Consider the following 20,832-nt stretch of genomic DNA (forward strand, 5'->3'; position numbering starts at 1 on the left):
GTTTTCAAGATTATCAAAAGTAAAACGATTTTATAATGTATTGTCTGTAAAAGCTATTATTTGTAAAGCTCAGCATTTTGAATAATATTTGTAAGTTATTTTTAAATTACTGACTTTACTATTAAATGCAAACTAATAAAATGAATTACCGTTCGTTTGTTGCGTAAACAAGTTCAAGTTCTATTTATTTACAAAGCCTTTTCCATCGTCATCGTTTTATGCTCTGAGTTGGGAAAAGTTTTGAGAGCAGTTTGTCGTTAGCGGTCCGTTTCTCTCATCTTGAGATGTGGTCGCAAAAAGTTAATTAATCTGTTTCTTATATATGACAAGTTATCTGCTCAAGGGCTGTTGTTAAAGAGAACGTGCGTGTGGCGCTGATTAAAACTTTGATAATTAATGATCTATTGAGATGGATTGAGTTGAAATCTCGGGAGAGACGCCTGCTCAAGTGGACACGCCGCATTATTAAGACAAAACGCGTCAGCCTGCCGGACAGGCCCTCGGCTCGGTATCATAATAAATTTGTCTTCGCCCCGCAGCTCCTTGAACAACACCCCGGCCGGCATCGTTAATTGTGGTCACTCTCCCTCGCTCCTTAATTTATTCTGTGGCTGCGAAACCACGCAGAGACTTATTTGCCGGCCCTTGGGCTCTTTTTGCGCCCATCAATTAATTAGCGCGCCAAAAAAGTCGTCTGCCCCATTCATATCGGCCCCTCGGATGCCTCTGGATATTAATATGATCTGCCGGACATCACTCTTGCACGGCTCAAAGTGTCAAACCTGCTGTTATCTGCCAGCTTCTAATTACTGCCCAGCGTCTGATGAAGGAGCCGAGAGGAAATTTGAAGACGCACAGCGGATGTCTATGGAGGGGCTAGAAGAGGCAACTATTGCCCTTTCAAAATTTCAAAATTTCCTTTCAAAACGAGGTTATTCATACTCAACATAGAAAAATAATTTAATCGCATGATTTTGGGGGCGAAAAACAACTCAAGCAGATATCAAATAAGAATTCATATTACCATAATTAAAATATTGTGGGACGATCGCCCTAGTTTTTCCCTCCCTGGAAATGACGAGAAACACAAGCTGACTGTTGAACGTCACGCTGCGAAATAAGAGTCACTCGAAAAATTGATCCAGCTGAAAAACCGACACTGCAAAAGGGTCGAGAGTCGTAAAACGAAATAAACGCTGATCCGCACATCCTGCAAATTTGATCCAGAGAGCGAGTATCGCAGACTCAAGTGGCGACGGCCAACCGATTCTGTACCTATAAAACGAGACGCGCACTGTGGAATATTCAGTTACTTATTTGGAGCAGCGGAGCGGCGGGAGACACACATATTTTGTGGCATTCGGTTATTGACATAATAAATTTTTTCACGCGCTGCCTCGGGTAAATAGAGGAGAGCGAGAGAGAGAGAGAGAGAGAGAGAGAGAGAGCACAGCGAATCGGTCGTTTTGTGCGTCGGAAGAGGCCGTATTTCCATACCAATAGTCAAATGGGGATAAATATTGCGTCGATAATAGGCACTTCAATATTTTAAATACCTGAATGCATAATAACGGCCACGTAGCAGAGTGATATTATTTCCAACCCTTGCTCCGCATACTGCATTTGCATGCGCCGCGAGCATTATGCATCCCCCCACAAGCTCTTGTAGTGCGACAATGCAACAACCCTTTCTTCGACTCAATCGGCGGGCAGACCTCAATACACGCACGGCGCCGATCTACTTTAAATAACAACGGGCCCGCAACCCCACATTATAGATTTTGGGTGCTTTATTTGTGTTGAGCCACCTCATTGTGTGTGCAGCGCGACATTTTTCTTCTCCGCTTCTTCTTCTTCGTGCTCCTTGGCCGGAAGTAAACGCGCACCCCACTAGGAAAAAATCGTCACCGATCGCTCCTAGGCTCTATTTGCATATGTGCGATTCATTTTTCTTGTTTGTCAGCCACGTCGTGGAGACCTTTTTCCCTCTAATCGGGGCATCTGCTCCTTGGAAGATGCTCTTGCTGCGGGGGAAATACTTTCAGCTGTTTTAATAACTGTTTTAAAGCATATGTAGACATCCAGCCAGCAACGCAGAAGAAAATATTTTATTATATTTCAATATTACTTTACACATACTCTAAGTTAACTCCAATTTTTAATTATATTTTGATATTCTACAAACGGATATTATATTCTCTTGAGAAATTTGAAGAAATTCGATAAAAAAAAGCATTCAGGTACTTTTAATTGGACTGTTGAAAATTTGTAAAATATCGTAGGGAGAAATTCAAATTGACCATTATAACCTTGATTGCATGGTTTTAAAGACTTTTGTTAAATTTCAGCGCATCTTGAAAATGAAATAGTTTTTCTGCCAAGGTTTTAACATTTATTTAAAACACGATATAATCGATTAAATGCGTATTTTTTTCTCCAAAAGGCAGGTAAATTGTTTTGAAACCATGTGAGTTATTGAAGCATGAAATTTAAACTGGATCGCGAAGTTCCTTCACCCCCCCCCCCTGGAAAGCTGAATTGTCGGTGGGCCGACCGATTTGATTTCCGGTCTCTCCTGCCAGCACAATCGGCTCTTTTTCAATAATTAAAGCAGACAGGATGCTTCCTCTGCACGCCGACAAAGTGCCATATAAATGTTCCAGCAGATTGTATCGTCGGCCACTGCCAATTTGAATAATATCGGCCGCCACTCGGGCGAAACAACAATATTCGCCACCGCCGCCGCCGCCGCGCAAGAGTGTGTGCGCATAATTTATGATTCGTATACTCTTTTCCAATCCAGCCGCCGGTTCTGCTTGATGGACTCTTTCCCAGGGGCATAACAATGATACGAATAAACAATTGCCGATAATGAGAGGAAGTGCGTCAGATGGCTTTGAAAAAAATTAAAACTGCCTCCTCAGCTCACTCGGCCGGTGAGCCAGCGCGGTGATTGATGACAAGCTCTTCCTTGTCTGCATCATATGCATAAATTATTATGCAATAATACATGTGTATGTCTGACAATTAAAAATATTCGCCGGCTCCTCAGCTGAGGGTCGGAGGCACATATGTGGAGCATCAATATTTCTTTCTCAACGGCTATTAATAACAACGTGAAATTTATTTATCGCTACAGAGTGTTGCTACCTTAAAACGCTTTCGTTTGATGACATGCGTCACGATTAATTTACATTATAATATGCGTTGATGCTGCAAAGTTTAAGGAAATGAATTTTTAGCTTTATAGTTGCAATTTTCTCTCTGAATTGGATTTAAGATATTTTTAAACTGGTAGTGGTCCAAATTTTGAGAAAAACTGTTTCAAAGTTTTTGAGGTTATAATTTCTTGAGAAATGATTTATTTGGCTACAAAAAGAATTGATATAAAATATATAGTATTGTAAAGACTAATACGAAAATAATATAAATTTGCAAAAAAATAAATAAAAAATAAACTAAACGAACCAAATTGTGCTATGTATTTGATTTTCAACTGTTACTTTTCTAAAATAATTGGCTTCATCAACTACCTGCAATTCAAATAGACATTTTTTCTTTATTTTTCTGTAAATTTCCTCTTCCCCCCCCCCTAAACACCAAAAAATTTTTATTTTGATCGCAATTTTTTGTCTTCTAACGGGTATTTACTGAATTTTTCTCTAATTCTGTACCTTGAAAGAATGAATAGAGAGAACAGCTAAAAAAATCCCGCATGAATACCCATATTGGTGTCACTGCTCTAATGGCACCAAATCAAATTTTTATCGCCCAATAAAATGAGCAAACAAACGATAAACCTTATTCCACGCCGATATATAACTCTTTCTGCAATTTTAATGCGTCGTCCCAATTCAGCACCTACCTGATTCAGTGAATCCGAAACTCGTTTCTCACCTCTGCCTGCTCACACCTCTCTAATTAATAAAAATCGAAACGGCACTAATGCATTCACATTCACGCATCTCTGGTCGTTGTGTTTCATGTGCGACGCGGCGGCATCGCGTGGGAATATCGCAGCGTGTAAATATAGTGTATAAAAAACGCTACAAATAATGGCTCGTATTTAAATATATTTAGTTACAAAGGCATCCCTTTTTCCGAGCGTCATTCAAATGTGTCACCTTGGCCGTCTCGAACGCACACATACACACGCACGCATAAGGATCGGCACACAAAAAAGGGTTGCATTCAATTGGAGACCCCGACCGACCCCGGCTCAATAATATGCAAAAAGTAGGGGATCTGGAGCGGCCCGGGCCCATCCATCTTTATAGCCGATTGCTCCACTTTGTATCCGCGCACTCTGTCACTGTGTTATTGTAGTTTAACGTATTTAGCATTCCCACTCTCGCTTTCATTCTTTTGCAACCCGGCTCTGAAATATCGCTTCTTGTTTGGTTTATCAGGTTTCCTAATTTGTTTATAAAGGACCAAATTTATCACGTTTAAGCCGTTTAAAGAAGCATCCCTTTCCCTGCTCTTTTCACCGTTTTTATTCTCCGCCTGTCTCATTAGGGGACGAGAAATGTATTCCAATTTATAGCACAATATGCGCGATACTCGTTCAGCTACCACCGAAACGAGTCTCTTTACGGTCTGATCGGTATATAATCCGATTCAGCTGCAACAGTTGCTTGATTTGCACTAAAATTTGCATTTTGGCATTTATAATAAAGAGCACTGCGCATATGAGCTCATAAAATACATAATAGAGTTCTTTTCTGGTTAAGATGCTTTGTCAAACTATGCCAAACGCCTAAATTGCAATTGAAGTAAACAGCCTATACTTTACCTCAAAAACGGCTAATTTTGTTTGTTTAATATATTGCAAAATAAATATTTACAGGAATATATCTGGTGTATAGCTATGAGATAAATTTTAAAAATACAACACAACTCTAGAAATTATTATTTATTTACATGCATGTGTTTTTCGTAATTTAATAATTTTAACAATATTAATTAGTTTAAATTTTTAATTTTTTTTTCTATTATTTTTTTTATTTTAAACAACATTTAAATTTAAAACTTAAAATTTAATGAATCCCACCGACTCCCCACATTACTTACGAGAAATTAATTTCAATTCAGTATACGAATTTCACAGCTATGAATTGATACACTTATAATACAGGTTGCTACAAGTATAGGAAGTAAACCCTAAACGCAATATCTGCAATGTGTCGTTGAGGCTGTATGTGTTGTGCTGAATTGATAATATTTCAATACGAGCCATATTATAGCCTTAAAATCAGTGTTCTTCACTATACATAGAAACGCATTTTCCCCAGTCTTGATTTGTAATTTTATTCAATTTCCCAACAGTTTCATGATTAGAAATTAAATGAAAATCATACTATTTGTTAACTAAAACAAATTCTTTGATATAACTAACTATTTTGGGTCGAATCTGCATGACAATGTGCTGAATTGATATTTATTTTAAAAGTAGAGCCGCAGCTTGAAGACCAGAGTTCTTAGGTGGGAAAATATTTTAATCACAGTAAACTCTGTTTTACTCAAAGTTGCCCGTTTCAATTTCAATTAAATTTGTACGTTTTCTTTAAAACATTCATCAAAAGTGTGATCTGCATGTTCTGCATAAAACAAGCTCTTTCATACAACCAAAACTATTCGGGTCCAATCTGCGTGGGGGTGATTTTGCACCAAAAATTATTTTTTCAGAAAATCTGCATGCAAAAAAGCAGGAACCCGGCTGCGTGCTTGTGAGCCGATTCACAGTTCAATTGGAAGGAACAATGGTTGAAAAATCAGCGTAAGCCGTGCGATTTTGCTTAATTAACACCGGAGGGCAAGAATAAGATGCGGCGGCGCGCTGATATAAATTCGCACACGAGTGGGTTCGCGGCTTAGGTGGCGGTGCATCTCGGAGAGCGCAGGACCCTTGGTGCGATTTTATTGTTTTGCATTGTGCCCGGCGTCCTTTATAGGGCTCGAGCATGCAGATACACAGCGGCAAGTAGGATATATAATGATCCGCAGCCGGCAACACACACACATCCATGCAAAGGGGTAGCAGCCGTGTGACTCGAGGCTGATGATGAGTGCTAAGTGCTGTTCGGTCCTCATTAGTGCAACATGACAAACCTAAGTACTGCCATCAAGACCTCTCCCCTTAAAACCATGTCAGAGACACTAGATTTTGTCTTGATGACTCCGTGACGACGACGCCGTCGACCAGCCAGCTCTCCATCCACTCGCCCGCCGACGGAGACGCTGTCAATTCGAGGGTGCCGCCGCAGAAATCAGCAATACTTAACGCCACCGCGATGCTGGCTGGCTGGCTTGCTGCCTGCGTCACGCTTGAGTGCTCTCGCAGAAACTAGCTTGCATTTCTTTTAAAAATTCCACTTGGTTTTAGCACTACATATACACTATGAATTTTTTTATTTTATATAAAATTCATTTTTATACTTATGCAAGTTTAATAAACTTGAAGTTTAAGGAACTTCTAATAAATGGTCATTTTTACGAATTCTGCTTAAAATATTAGAATTCATTTTACCTTACAAAAATTTTAATTTAACGATAATGTTATATAATTATGGAACTAATTAATTTTACATTCTCTGTTTTCTTCACGTTCCTCAATTTGAAGAGAGGCAGCCGGTTGTCTGGAATTGCTGGCAAAAGAATGTCATTTGCGCGCGGAAAGAAAGAAAATTGCAAACAAAGGTAATCATAATAGGACGAAGATGCAAAAAGCGTCGGCTTCGTTATCATCATCCCTCGGCAAAAGAGTCTGTTGTTTCGGCGCGACACTGTTTGTTTTGGCTTCCTTTTTGATTCTGACGCAAAAAGCTCCTAATTTGCTGGCAGCTTTATTGGAAAATAAGTTATTAGAGGATGAATGCGCGTGCACGAGTGCGTCGAGGGCCGATAAGACAATGGGCCGACGCGTGGATAACGGGCGAAATCTGCGTGCACTGTTTGTTTTTCGCGTGCGTGGCTCTCAGCGAAATTCGTGGCAGCAGTAGCATTCGTCATTATTTTTGCACCTTGGAGGTATACTTAAAGAAAAAATGTCATTCTTATCCTTCTTATTATTATTCTCTTTTTGTTTTCCCTTATTGTAAGAGTCTACTTAAGTGACGTCGGATGAGTGAGAGGAGAGAGAGGAGAGAGAGAGCGCGAGGGGCTGTGTGTACACTCTGTGTGTGTATGCCATGCAGAGGCTGGCTCAAAATAGCTTTGGGCATGACGGGGAAAATAATAATAAATTCGTGCTCCAAAGGGTGAAAAATACCCTGTGTCTGCTGAGTACGTGTACGTATATGCCGAGCTGCTCAAACAAGCCCGAGGCGTATTATTTATTTTCCTCCTTTTATTCAAATCAGCCAGCATAGGTACAAAAGCATCAGCCCTTATCCTCATCTCACTCCTCTTGACATCAGCCTAGCTACACCTTTTCCGCCATTTATTATACTTCTCTTCGTTTTGCAATGCATCATCCAATGTGCAATTTTTTAATAAGAATTTCTTTCATTAGCATTGACCTTAACCTCTGTTGGTTATAAATATAAGAATTTTTTTATCAAACATTGATATTAATAAAATTTTATATATGTTCAGACATGAAATAAACAAATATTTTTTTCCTCTCAAGAATCTAAAGTTAAAATAAGTAAATAAAAATTTAAAGCAAAATAGTATCACATGAGTCGTTTGTTTTCGCAGACATTTTTCGTTGTATGACTGCATGTGCGATTGGAAGCCCCCTGACTGCGTTATTCCGCGAACAGAGAGCACGCACGCAGCGAATTAAAGATCTGCTCTGCCGCTGCAGCAGTGGCACTGAGAGAGCGTGTATATGCTCGCTCACTCAGTACACATACGCGTGCATGAGTTATGATTATTATTAAAGGAGCAGCATCCACGCCAGGAAAAAAATTATACAGCAGCAACCGACACACAGTGCGCCATACGATTCGACATTACGATAAAAACGTAATGTACGGCGGCGTGTTATATTTTGACTGGGCCGCAGGCGCTTTCCTCATTTTTCATCTGCGCCCTTGTTTCCTGTTCATAATCCGTGGCTTAATTAAAAATTACGAGCAGCTCACCTTTTCGATCCGCCAAAATCGTCGCGAATCTCATTAAACACAGCGTGCCGATCGTAAAAATAATAAATAAAAATAAAACAGCGGCCATAATTTCATCAGCCAAGTCTGGAAATTTATTGCGAACGAAGTGACCGGACTGTGCTGGTGTCTGGATTATCAAGGTTAATCAGTTGTTGTTTATGGAAACGACGAGAATATGCATGTTTCGCTGCCTGCTCGAGTTATGGAGTTGCAAAGGAGAGGATGAAGATCATTTTCCTTCGGAATAAAATCTTCGTTTTGTTTAAGTGAATAGAAATCAGAAGTTCCCAAACTTATTGCAAACAAGATGCAGTCAGTTTGGCTCGATTTATTTTTTTATTAATTAGTATTTTCCTTATTTTATGTTAAAATTTCTTTGTACTTTAATTACTTCACAAATTAAAATATGTCTCACCATAAAAGTTATTTGACTTAACGGAAATTATCATTCATAAGTAAAGCAAGTTTTCAAATCTTTTTTTTATCACATTAACGAACTGCCTGAATGCCAAGCGCGTAGACTTCTGCCCATTGGCAAAGGCACTTTGTGAAATGTGCCTGCGATTTGCTCTCCTAGACGACCTGCTAGTACATCTATTTCAATTAGAAAAAATAATCAGCAGACAGCACAGTTTGGGTCCGAGAGGAGGCAGCGTGCGTAATAAATAACAGAGCTGCTGTTGCTGCTGGCTGTCCTGCTCCGAAACATCGCATTAAGATTTTAACAAAGCGCGCGTGTGTTCGTGTTCATTCAAATTCTACATGCCGGCGCACAGCGACGGCAGTTTGAAAATAATACAAAAAGTTTCGTCAATAGCCCAATTAAAATTGCTGCTCCGCTCGCCCCCCAGAAAATAATCATGTGTCCCTCCACCCTTCCATTAATTCCACCGTTTTTTTCTGTGCGACGCATTTATAGCTCAGCGAACTCCAATTGATACTTTTCGGCTTAATTAAAGCAACACACGATTCTCGATTTGCGGCTCGAACGCACGGGCAAGGCTGAAAATCCTACTCGTTCGCAGTTTTACGGCTGTTAATTTGAATTGGTCGCCCGAGAACCGGGAATTCGGTGCTGCCGATGTGTATTACCGAGGACACATAGTTTATGTGCCAGAGGGGTGCGTTCCAAAGGGGTTCAAGCTCTTAAATCACTTGAATGCTGCTCCTATTTTCCCTGTGTAGCATAACAGCACTCGGAATGAATCAGCTTCGTGGTGTTTTGTGTCAAATAATCAGACTATTGACATTCACATTTTTAATATATTGCTTTACTCAAACTTTCATGTTAATTGAAATTTGCGCGTATAAAGTCAAAATAATAATTATTAATTTTTCCTTATGTTTTTCATTCTCATTGCATGTTCCAACCTATGAAACATGTTTCCAATGACGTTGAATCCAGAACACCATTAAATTAAGCTTTTTGCGGCTTTGCTAGGACTGATGCAAATTCGCACGTGACGTCATTCGCGCTCACGGAGCGAAATTGTATTCATATTTGCACATATGTCCGCGTACAAGTTCGCGTGCTGGAGTGCTAGCTGTGTGTGCGAGCGAGCAGGGAAAGAAAAAGAAACGCAGATAAGCACACGAGAGCGTCGTGTGGACCATGGAGGATAGCCGGCGGAGTCGTCGACGCCGTTTAAGCATTCAGCTCGCGTATGCATCTGAAAAAAGGAGGAAAGACGATTTATAATTCTTTTGCAACGAGAGACACATGCATACATTATTCGTGGCCGCGCACAGCGAGCGGACTCGAATGCTTTTGCATACGTATAAACGGCCAATAATAAACAAGTTTGATGCCCAGCGACTCCCACTCGGTCGCGAACGGCCAGCCAATCGAGTTTTGCAAACGATGCATGTCGCTCTTGTGTGCACCAAGAAAATGACATCGTTCACTCTGCCTCAGCTCCACTTGAGAACAGGAACGAGGCAACCCAGATTTTAGATCTACCAAATGAGAGATGCTGTAGAGTATTTAACAAGTAATACTTTTCTGATGCTATTAAAGATTATTTATTTTATTTTTTAATGTGTTTATTAACTTTTAAGAAGAATTATATAGCAAAATTGTTTATTAGAGCTCTAGAAAAGATAAATCCTCTGTAGTAATTTAAATCCATTAGCTTTATTGTTTTAAATTTAATTTAAATTCGTAAAATCATCAAAATTTGTTGCACTATATGAAATAAAAAACCCAAATGACTTCTGAATAGATCTAAAGAATATAAGCTTTGTAAAAAACAAGCTTGGAATACGAAATATGTTTCTCAGAATTGGTTGCTTAATATCATAATTTAGAATATATTTATACAATATAATTATTCTGACAATGAACAAATAATCATATCCAAGAACTTTAAAAGATTTGTAGTTAATGTTTTGGTTGAAATCGAAACACATTCGAAAACTTTAAAGTGTCACCAATAAAATAAGGGAGTAGAGTGTAATCTTGAATTTGCTATAAATTATTAAGATAAAAAGGAAATTTAAATTTACTAAATGAATAATTTTTAAATCCTAATATTCAAACTCAAACAGAGTAACTAATAAGTTCACATTCAAGCCTTTTGTGTGCTTGTCCTTGCGTCGTCAGAAAGGTCAAATCATTGTTTTCCAGCTGAACAGCCAATTAGAATCATGAAGATTTCGCAAACATCATCCGACTGGGCCGCGTAAAATTCCAGCGTGTTTTCCCGACGCTGCGGAATCGTCCGGATTATACCGTACAAAAGGCATATTTATAATAACTCCTTTCAAGAAGCACATCAGAGCACAGACATGGTCGTCGGCCATAAAAGCGATTAGCGAGCTCCGAAAAAGCTTCGCAGAAATTGCTTGACGACATCGCCCAAGCGAAAATTATCCATAGCAGTTCCGCAAGACTGACTCATTGACATTCAATCGCCTGCCGCTGGTGCATCGCAGACAAAACAAGAGGAAGGCGAGGAAATAAAAAATAATTACCGCGCGCACCATCGTTACTGGTGCTGAATCATTAATAACAATGCCAGAGCTGGAGAATGAAAGACGCTAGTCCAGAGCGGTAGTTCTCTCTCTCTCTCTCTCTCTCTCTCTCTCTCTCTCTCTCTCTCTCTCTCTCTCTCTCCTCTCTTCATAAAAGCGATAATTCTCGGACGCGGGAGGAATTAGTTTAGCCTTGAGGTTCGCTCTCGGTTCTGGTCGTGTAGTCACATTTGATGAGAAAACGCTGATTACGCGGCTGACGTATTAATTATGCATACGCGGAGGCAGGCCGATCCGGGCCGAACCACCGGATGCGATTAGGTCGCTTTTCGCGTGCGCCCGCTCCGCATTTTATGGACAGATGGTCAGGTGCCGGGGAGTAAAAAGCCAATGCGACCTGCAACTATTTCCGTTCTCAGCCGACTTATTAGAATTTGATATCAACCGCCGCGCGCGGCGCTGACTCGTCTTCGCAGCTCCACTGCCACAAATTGCTGATAGCTATCGCTAATAAGAAAATAATTCTAATTGTATTAAGTAAAGTTATCGAAGCGAGACTTGTGTGCCGCGACGCGATGCCTGCTTTTCTTATTACATTCTGCCTGTTTCCTGCTCCCTCCGCGCTTCAATTGTTTCGAGAATTATGTATCGTGTCTAGCTGCCGCGGCCTCCGGTGCACCGCGATGTCAGGTTTAGATTGGAAGCCAAATGGTGTGTCATTTGGCACATCCGATCCTCCGCTCCACTGCCGATGTCCCGGTGATCGTAGGCAATGATAGGTTTCGTGCTAATGTCGATTTCAGCATCCACCTATTTGAAATTATGTGATAATACTATGTTTAATTTGTAAATAATATTAATGGTCGTAAACGAAGCCAAAAACTGCCAAGAATAGCAGTTCAAATGACAATATCCGCTAGTTAAAATGGTTTAAAATGTCATATAGTAAAAAGCTGCAAATGATTTATCCAGCACTTTACTGCAAACATGGTCTCCATTTTTCTGAGAAAAGACTAAATTTCACAGCCCAAAATAAAATATGTGCCTTGGAAGATTTAATCCAGCAAATTCAGCAAGCAGGCCCAGTTTTTCAAATCAGAGTTATGCTAATTTAAGCTAGTTGTTGCAAATTTGCGTGTCAAGATTCGAGTCAAAAAAGATACAAGCCGAAAAGTTTCAGCGATGATTATCCTTTACGACCTTGGGGTCGCGACGCGCACCGCGAGTGAGTGTGCAGAATTATTTTTTGGTTTACTTGGACTGAACCTGCGAACATGAACACACGCGCTCGCTCGCTCTCACAATCAGGCAGGACTGGGCCACATGAGCGGAGGGCCGAAAATCAGACACATTGCAGAGAACAAAAAACCGGGATGATATCGAAGTTATATTGCCCGGGCGCAATAAAAATGTATGTATTATTCTTGCCGCGGCTCTTGTAGTGGTTGGCTGGTCGCTCCGTCGCGCGCGCATAGCGCTGGATATGGAAAAGCGTGTAATATCTTGTGTGCAAGCTTCTTTTTCAGAAACTCATCCACATATTTATATTCATGGTATGTGGGCTGTATACTTTTGCATGCATGCCGTTGGTTTTTGGCCAGAGGAACTCGGGCTGGGGCTATTGAATTTGAACCCTGCTCCTCCAACAAAAATTATTTATGGAATTTTCAAACATCGGTGAGCATTAAAAATTGGAGATATTTCATTTTTCCTTCCTAAATATGAATTTCATTATACGGTCTGTACCCTTTTTAGCAGTGCAGAATATCTAATAGGTCTCCTTTTTTACATATTCAAATGTGTTATTTTAAAAGGGTAGTTGAACAAAGTATAGTTTGAGATGTCATGAAGGATAATTAGACTTTACGGATTTCGCGGATTGTGAATAGCCCGCGGAGCCAATGTTTTAGTCAGGGCAGTTTGCTCTCGAATTCTATTATTTGTCAGAGAGAGGACGGCGCGGAGACAGAGAGCGAAACACGCGAAATAAAAACGCTGCTTGACCGATAGTATTGTAATATGCAGCCGAGAGCACACACAGCAGCCCCTCGTGGTATCATAAAACTCGGGTCATCCCATTTTAATACATATTAGGCGAAGCAGGCCCTTTGAATTCGTCCGAATGAATTGTTTATAAGCCGGCTCCGTCCCAGCGTGCACGCTGCTCGCTCTCTCTCTCTCTCTCTCTCTCTCTCTCTCTCTCTCTCTCTCTCTCTCTCTCTCTCTCTCTCTTTTGGCTAGCTGCTTCCTATACATATATGTTTTGTGTGTGGCGATGCATATGTATTTATAAATTACGTACACAATTGGCCTCTAACCTAGAAAAGCCAATTTATAGTGCGATAAGAGCGCGCGCGCTCGCTGGCCAAAATGCAACTGCGCTGCAAATATTGAATTTGATTGCTCTTTCTCGGCTTGTTTTTTGCCGGACATTCTCTCGGCAGCAAATGTATACACGGTCTGGTGCGGCTATCTCGCTCTGGCTCTTGGTCGTCTCCTCGGCCCTGCCCGGCAATTTAGGACGTTGGCTGACCAACGGCACTTTGTTCGCAACGGGGTAATAAAATTATTCGACGCCAAGCGCCCCAATTGGGTTGCACAATTGTCACACAAATAACATCTCTTCACGCGAATCCTATACCTTTTCTCCAGATATATTTCTGTGATTTCCCCCCATAACAACGACATGATTTTTTTAACCAAGACAACCTAATCATTTGGATTTATTAATCAATATCATAGAAAGATTATTTACTGAAATTATTGTCATATTTTTAAACCATCTATGATAATGTTTATTTGATTTATGATTTTATGAATGGCGATAAAAGATATTCAATAACAATTAAAAGAAGAAGATTTTCCTGATTGTATTCTTGAACACGAAATCAACTAACTCCCTTTGTAATCAATAAATTTTCTTCCTGAGAACATACAACTGATAGGAAATCTATGACATAATATACTTTTATTTGATTTTATGTTAATAATTAATTATACAATTCATTTTTTACTCCACATCTGAGTCCGATAAAAAAGATCTTCAATGTCTCGATTGTTAATGGTAAAGTATACATATTATCTTTAATCGAATTTCATAAGAGGATCAAGTAATAAAATAATGTATTATCAATCGGGCTGATTTTTTTAAAATTTTAATTGGATTAAAGAAGAAAAGATGTGCATATACGATTTTGCACACAAGGAAATTTGAAGAAATAGTGACATCACATCGTATTAATAATTCCGCACTTAGCCTTTTCTGCTTCTCCTCCCGACAATGGGACGAATCCGCGCACACACCACAGGCATGCACACAGTCGACTGCTGCTGCTAATTCAGCGCTGTTTGTAATAATATGTGGAGGAGCTGTGTGCGCGCATAAAAGAGCTCTGAAAAGAAGCAGCCCAAGATTTATTGAACATTCTCTCTCGCTTGATAATAAATACACACTCACACACACAGCGCATACACATTTTTATGTAAATGCGCGCGACACGGCCGAATATATACATATAGGCAGAGCATTGCTGAATTCAATTTTAATTTCTCATATAATATGTCGCTCATTGGGGTGGTCTCCTCCCGAAGGTGTTCAGCACAACAATGGTTCATATTTTACGCGCGCCGCGGCAACGCCAGTAACACAATAACAATGGCAATACAGCCACCCAAATAAGCTCATCCACCCCCTCAACTCTTTAAGCAGCCGATAAATGACGAGACAAAGGACAATAGGAAAACTCATTTCTTCCTTGTATATAATCGGAAATCGACGCAAATCAAGTGTTCTACGCATGAACGTCTTATGGAATGGAGAAGGGAATTTCAATTATTATCTTTTGACGCGATGTGCGTTCTTGAATTGTGTTCCAATAGTAATAATTTGATGATTCCGATTATCTAATATTTTAATTTCTTTAAATTCATTATTTATGATTAAAACACAGTTCATATATTGTCTCTCTTTAATTCCACTTAGTTTAATCAGAAACAATTTTCTGCCCTATGTGGAGCACCCAATGATTTTTCAAACATAAAAAATAACCGCTATGAATAAATATTTCTTTGGTAAACTCACACATATATAACGTTTGGCATTTTTTAATTTTGCTAGCAAGGTATACACAAGGTATTTTATTTACTTCGTTACATTTTCCTTCATAGTACGTTCATATACTGACAGGTGAAATTACGCTTCAAGCTATCATTTTTTAAATTTTAGTTTTTTTATCATATATAAACGCACGCTGTCTGAACTTGCAATCTTCGGACACCCCAAGAAAAAAGAGCTGGCATGTGTATAGGTGTGCTTTGTAATTTTCGTGTATATGTTCCTCGTATTTTAAAGTGACCCTGGAAATTCATCACGCAATTTCATGACATTTTGCGACAATTGTATAAGTACTTTCGCTTATCAAGGAGTCACATTTTTTCGAGCAGAAACGGTAAGACTCAAAGAGACTATAACACATTTTATTGTCACCTTGAACAAGCTTGCTTCCTTGTACATCATAAATAGCAGTGTTATTTTTCCTTTCCAAAGCGCTATTCCTACGGCAACGCGGCGTGTGTGACTTTCTTCCCGTCCGCCTAGCGATGATGCTGCGGTCGATCACAATGATGACGTTTGACGCTGCGTGGACCCAGCAGCCAGCCAATCCTCCAGACCTGCCTGCTTGTTCTCCGCCGCCGCCGCCGTCGCTGCCGATGCGGCCACGCACGCACACTCGCAATTTCGCCTTTTATTGATATTCGTCAGGCGCAGCGCCACGCTGAAAAAGCACTGACGGCCGCCGCGTCTTGACAACTGCTCAACATATGGGTTTTTAGCTCAAAGCTACAAGAAAATTCTCACTAATTTCGTACAAACTGCAATACTCATCGTATACTTCATTTTATTAAAAGTTGATGGGCGGAATATTGAACCTAAAAATTCCTTTATCATTACTCAAACAGCAATAATCAAATTATTCTGACTTCTTCATTTCTTAAGCAATAATCAACAAACTGCTTGATAATTGGCTGAAATTGATAGTCAATTTCTGGTCAGGGCAGCAAAAACTCTCAATCAAGTATAAGTTTTATGAATAAGAAATTAAAACAAAAATCACATTCACCACCAAACAAAAGAAAAAAATTATGAGAGTGACACGAAACGGGTTTAATGGGAGTCTTCATTTATGGTATCATTTAAACTCAAGCAAAATCACAGCAATAAAATTCTCCTGGACTTTAACTGAGCTGATAGCAATTTTTGCAGTTAACTTTTCCTGGTAATTTTTAAATTCCTACACCTTGGTTTGTATCAAGTGAGGGTTGACGACGACTAGCGATAACACGTCTTGGCGAACTCGAATTGCTTCCTTAGATAAAGTGGCGCGGTGGCCCTCGTAATTGTATGTATATGACCGGCTGTGCGCAGCGTCTTTCAGAAAATACCAACATGAAAGTGAGCATGTGCAATTAAAATCGGTACGGCCTGAATTCCTGCATCCTAATATGCCATACGTCTGCTGGTTGGTTTCCGATTTCAGTTCGGCTAATAAGGATGAGGTATCGAATGTGCCGCGCTTCTCTAATTTCCCGGCATGCACAAGTATTTGTTGTGTATTTGCGCCGTGGTGCATGTAGGCAGCCGATAGCATCACTATATCTGCCGACGACCGAACCAACGAGAGGCATCTATTTGCGCTGTAATAGTGCACGCGTAGCCTCGATTAGGGAAGCTTACTTGGCCGTAGCAGCTACTGGGCACCCAACCGCCCATCAAGGCCCAAGTATTGTGCAATGTGCGTGCGGGAAGAGCATATACATATGTACGTATATATTCGCCGCTTTGCCTGTTTGATTGAAGTGCGTGGAGGTGCCAGGCCGGACAGAGGCACTTCAATGGCTATGGCGCCATGGCTTGTCTTAAATGTTTGAAAGCAGGAAATTTTTTATTATAAGTTAGTTTTCCTGTCGCAATTTTTACAAACCTGTGAAAGCTGAACTAATGGGGACACGTACATCTTTTGAGTATATAAAATTGGCTCTTGCAAGTGGTCCATTAAATTAATTGTTTGTGGAATTTTGCAACAAAATGTAGTAATCAAATTAGCATACCAATTCAGGTTTTGCCTAATTTTTCAAAAGGTTAACAGATTTTCCTTGTGTATAAAGGTAATAGATAACATTTATTGTCCTCTTTTTTCACTCCATTTTCATTCCTTTCCTATAGCGATCTATATATATACCCAATGTGTGTCTATAATGAGGGAAATTTACCTTGGCACGTATTCAATCATCTTTATTTTCAGTTGGAAACAGTTCTAACCCTTTTTAACAGCACGAAAACTTTGGCACAGAGTTTTTCATAATTTTAAACGGGATTTAGCGAAAATTTATAGTTTCAATCTTATTTTAAGATAGTACTTAAAGTAAATAAAAATTATTGACTCCCAAAATTCTTCATAACTGATCCACTTTAAAATAGGTAACAATAACTAAGCAAATTATTATGAATTTTTTTGAAGAAACAGTTTTGCAGTTTGTAAATAATGTTAATTTGCATTTTAAACAATAGGGAATCAAGCCTTTTGAGTGTCATGACGATAGCCTATTGGAATCCATGGGCTGAACCTCAACGCTTCGTTTTAAGATTGGCTTGAATTACTACACTTCATTGACGTTGTAAACAAAAATCGATTTTAAATAAGCAGAGAACAATAATATCTGCAGCTTAATCTTCACGAATAGGAATTATGCGCGCTGCAAGAAGAATTAAGTAGTGAATTGTTAAGAATGCGGTATGCCGGAGCATGTGAGGAACAATAATCATCCGCGCTCACACACAAGGCAATATAAATTTTCAGAGTTGCGCTATCTAGGTCGCTGATACAATTATTTTGAAAAGCGGCGTGCAATATGCAGCAGTTAAGTAAGTTTATTATTTGCCGTTTTAAACTGGATGTATGCGCATATTAAGTCTCTGTTTGTTCGGCCATCATCATTTTATTGTTTTATTTATTATTTGCTGTTCGCTGGCGCGCTTAGTATAACGTGATGAGCGGCTGATTCGCAAAAGTGCAGAATGTGCAGCAATTGTATAATGGTGTGTCCGAATATTAAATCAAGCGCGCCGTAGTTGTTGTATATATACGCGAGCGGTGCAGCTTCTATTATATTTTGGGTTTGAGAATGTGCAAAAATGGAATGGCCGTTGTTTTCAGCAGATTAACTGTGCCAACACAAAGCCAGCGACGTCAACAGATAAAAGGATATAACAAACTTGGTTGGTTAGCAGTTTGGATGATATTATCATAAATTTTTAAGCGGCTGCAATATATTTTATACATGTGCAATGGCTTGCTGTTGCTGACGAACCGCTCAATAAACACTCACAGGAACTAGTTCACGTTTTAGGTTGGCAATTTGTTATCAGTGCAGTCCTCTAAACTGAAACAATAATTGCAAACCTCTCCGGTAGTTTGCAACAGGAACTTCACTATACGTTTTACGCACAACGGAAGAGCATTTTGTATTTTTTTTTCAGTTAAGTGTGCAGTTCAATCACAACTGATAAAAAAACGAAAAATCCAACAGTTAAATCCATTTAAAAACTTATGATTTAATGAAAAACTATGTTTAAATTAGTTGAAGCTTTGAAATATTTTCAGAAAATGAAGTTTGACGAAACCCTCAGTTGGAGCCTAGAGAATCCAACAAACGCAAAAGAATGATTTCCGACTGGAAAAGCGGAAAATTGGTGCATTATTGGCTTGGCAGGCGGCCCTCGGCGCGAACGGGGGTGTTGCGCGCATGTTGGAGGGCGTTCTCCATGCCGTTCTCCATTGCGGCAGAGGCGAAAGGAGGCCAATAACGTGGTGAGCGGGCCAAGAATAAAACCTATCGAACGTTCGATCCGATTTTTTTCGCGAAGATTGGCGCTGGCGCATCCCGGTTCGACAGCAGCCAGCGGAGCCAGCGAGCAAGGGCGAGCCTGCGCCTTCCGTGAGACATAACATTACACACTATCCAGCGGCAGATAAACCCCTTCCTTCACTCTTTCTTACCCCTCATTTCTGGTGTGCGCGCGGCCCGAATACCGCCACCGCCGCGCGCGATAAACTCACTATCCCCGGCGTGTATTGTATCAAAAGAGAGGCAGCAGAGCAGCAGCGGCGGCAGCATCCCCCGATATCTTGGCCTCCCCGCCACCGGTGAGTGCGATCCACCCCTGCTGCTACCCCCAAAGCCAGCCGCGCACGGGCCTTAGTACGCGACTCATCCGCCTGGTGTCAGTCGGCTGCAGCAGCCATCCACCTTGGGCCGAGTAAGATCGCTCTCGGAGTGGGGAGCCGAGACTGCCTCGATCGCCTTTACTTACGAAAATTCCCCCCTCGCACCGCGCTCACACACACACACAACCCATGCTGTTCTTGCTGCGTTAGTTGGAGTTTCAGCCTTGAGTGATAAGGTTGGCGGAGCGGCGCCGCAGCGCAGACACCGAGACGCACGTCCGAGTCGGACGCCACCTTCGCCGCCCATGCCACCTGTGATCTCGAGTGAATTTCAGTTCGACTCAAGTGACCAATAAGTTGAAACTGCCGACCAGTTCTGTGACTTTCGCCACGTTTGATGCTGTCCTGTAATGGCCTGACCAGCCCCCCGTCCTGACAGGGTTGACGCAGCAGTTGGGACGCGCGGATGAGCGCCACTTTTCCGCCCCCGAGTCTGGAGTCGCAGGCGAGCAAGATTGAGAACCTGGTCAACGAGTTGACAACATCTCGGAGTGTTGTGAACAACAACCAAAGCATGGACATACAAGCTATGCAATCGATGGACTGGCTCTTTAAGAAAGAACGAATTTACCTTCTCGCGCAGTTTTGGCAGCAGGTAAGACTCGGCAAGCCCTTTTATTTAATATTCCGTCGCCCCCCGAAATTCGGGTTTTAAATCCGCTCGACCGGTTCGATTGATTTTTGACTCCGATGCGGAGTGACACTCTGATTTTATTAACGCGAGTTGCTGCAATTAAAGAACCCGGCCGCCGATGCAGCAAACAAACAAGTTTCGGAATTAGTCCGAGATTCGGCTCCATTCACTCGGCGCAGTCTGGCCGGACCGGTCTTTTCCAAAGGGGTGCATTCAGGGATGCAAGCAATAAAGACGCGCGATCACTGCCGGCCGGCGCGAATTGCTACGCAAACAATTATCCTCGAAACCGGAAGCACGAACCGTCCGATTGAATCAATCGGCCGGAAAGTCGAGAAGCGGCCGCCGCGACAAAAAGCGCGTTGATGCGGCCTTTGCCGGCGACTGCGAGCGCGACTGCCGGCATCCGAGAAATGCCGCGGCACGCTGATGGTGCGCCCGCATCGCGCGGGCAAAAAATCCCGGGCGCCCACGTCCCCGAAACACATGCCTCGGGACTAATCGTCGCATTTGTTTGCTATAACTGCGCCCTGGGAATCGCAACTCATTTGATTTTTGGTACACTTTTGGTCATCTGTTGCACGACTGCTGAAAATTTTCTAAGTCCCGTGTTAGGGATGAAGCTGATTACGCAGAAGCGGATTATCGCTTAAGTAAAAAAGCAAAATCGAGTAAATGTAAAAAGTAAATCGAATACGTGCAGATAATTTTCCTTTTTGCAACGTTATTTTCCTCATTTTGCTATCGGATGTGATAAGGACTTGAAAATATTTCGCCCCTTAAGCAACCTGCTGGAGATGCACACCGAACGGGTAGCATACGTGTTCTT

The 20,832-nt window shown here is 41.0% G+C and overlaps 1 protein-coding gene across 5 annotated transcripts in view; it reads left to right on the forward strand.

Annotated features, from left to right (window-relative positions):
• The first annotated feature begins 19,037 nt into the window (after nucleotides 1-19,037).
• The window catches only part of cut (homeobox protein, cut), a 43,016-nt gene continuing 41,221 nt past the window's right edge, over nucleotides 19,038-20,832 (forward strand). For 3 of the 5 annotated variants that reach the window (XM_065480871.1, XM_065480875.1, XM_065480874.1), the window contains exon 1: nucleotides 19,038-19,964. In XM_065480871.1, the coding sequence (XP_065336943.1) occupies nucleotides 19,776-19,964 (189 nt within the window). In that variant the 5' untranslated portion in view covers nucleotides 19,038-19,775. The remainder of the gene's footprint in view (nucleotides 19,965-20,832) is intronic. The other 2 variants (XM_065480873.1, XM_065480872.1) reach the window with 2 other exon arrangements.

The sequence above is a fragment of the Cloeon dipterum genome, chromosome 2 (genome assembly GCF_949628265.1).
Source record: "Cloeon dipterum chromosome 2, ieCloDipt1.1, whole genome shotgun sequence".
Lineage (NCBI taxonomy): Eukaryota > Metazoa > Arthropoda > Insecta > Ephemeroptera > Baetidae > Cloeon > Cloeon dipterum.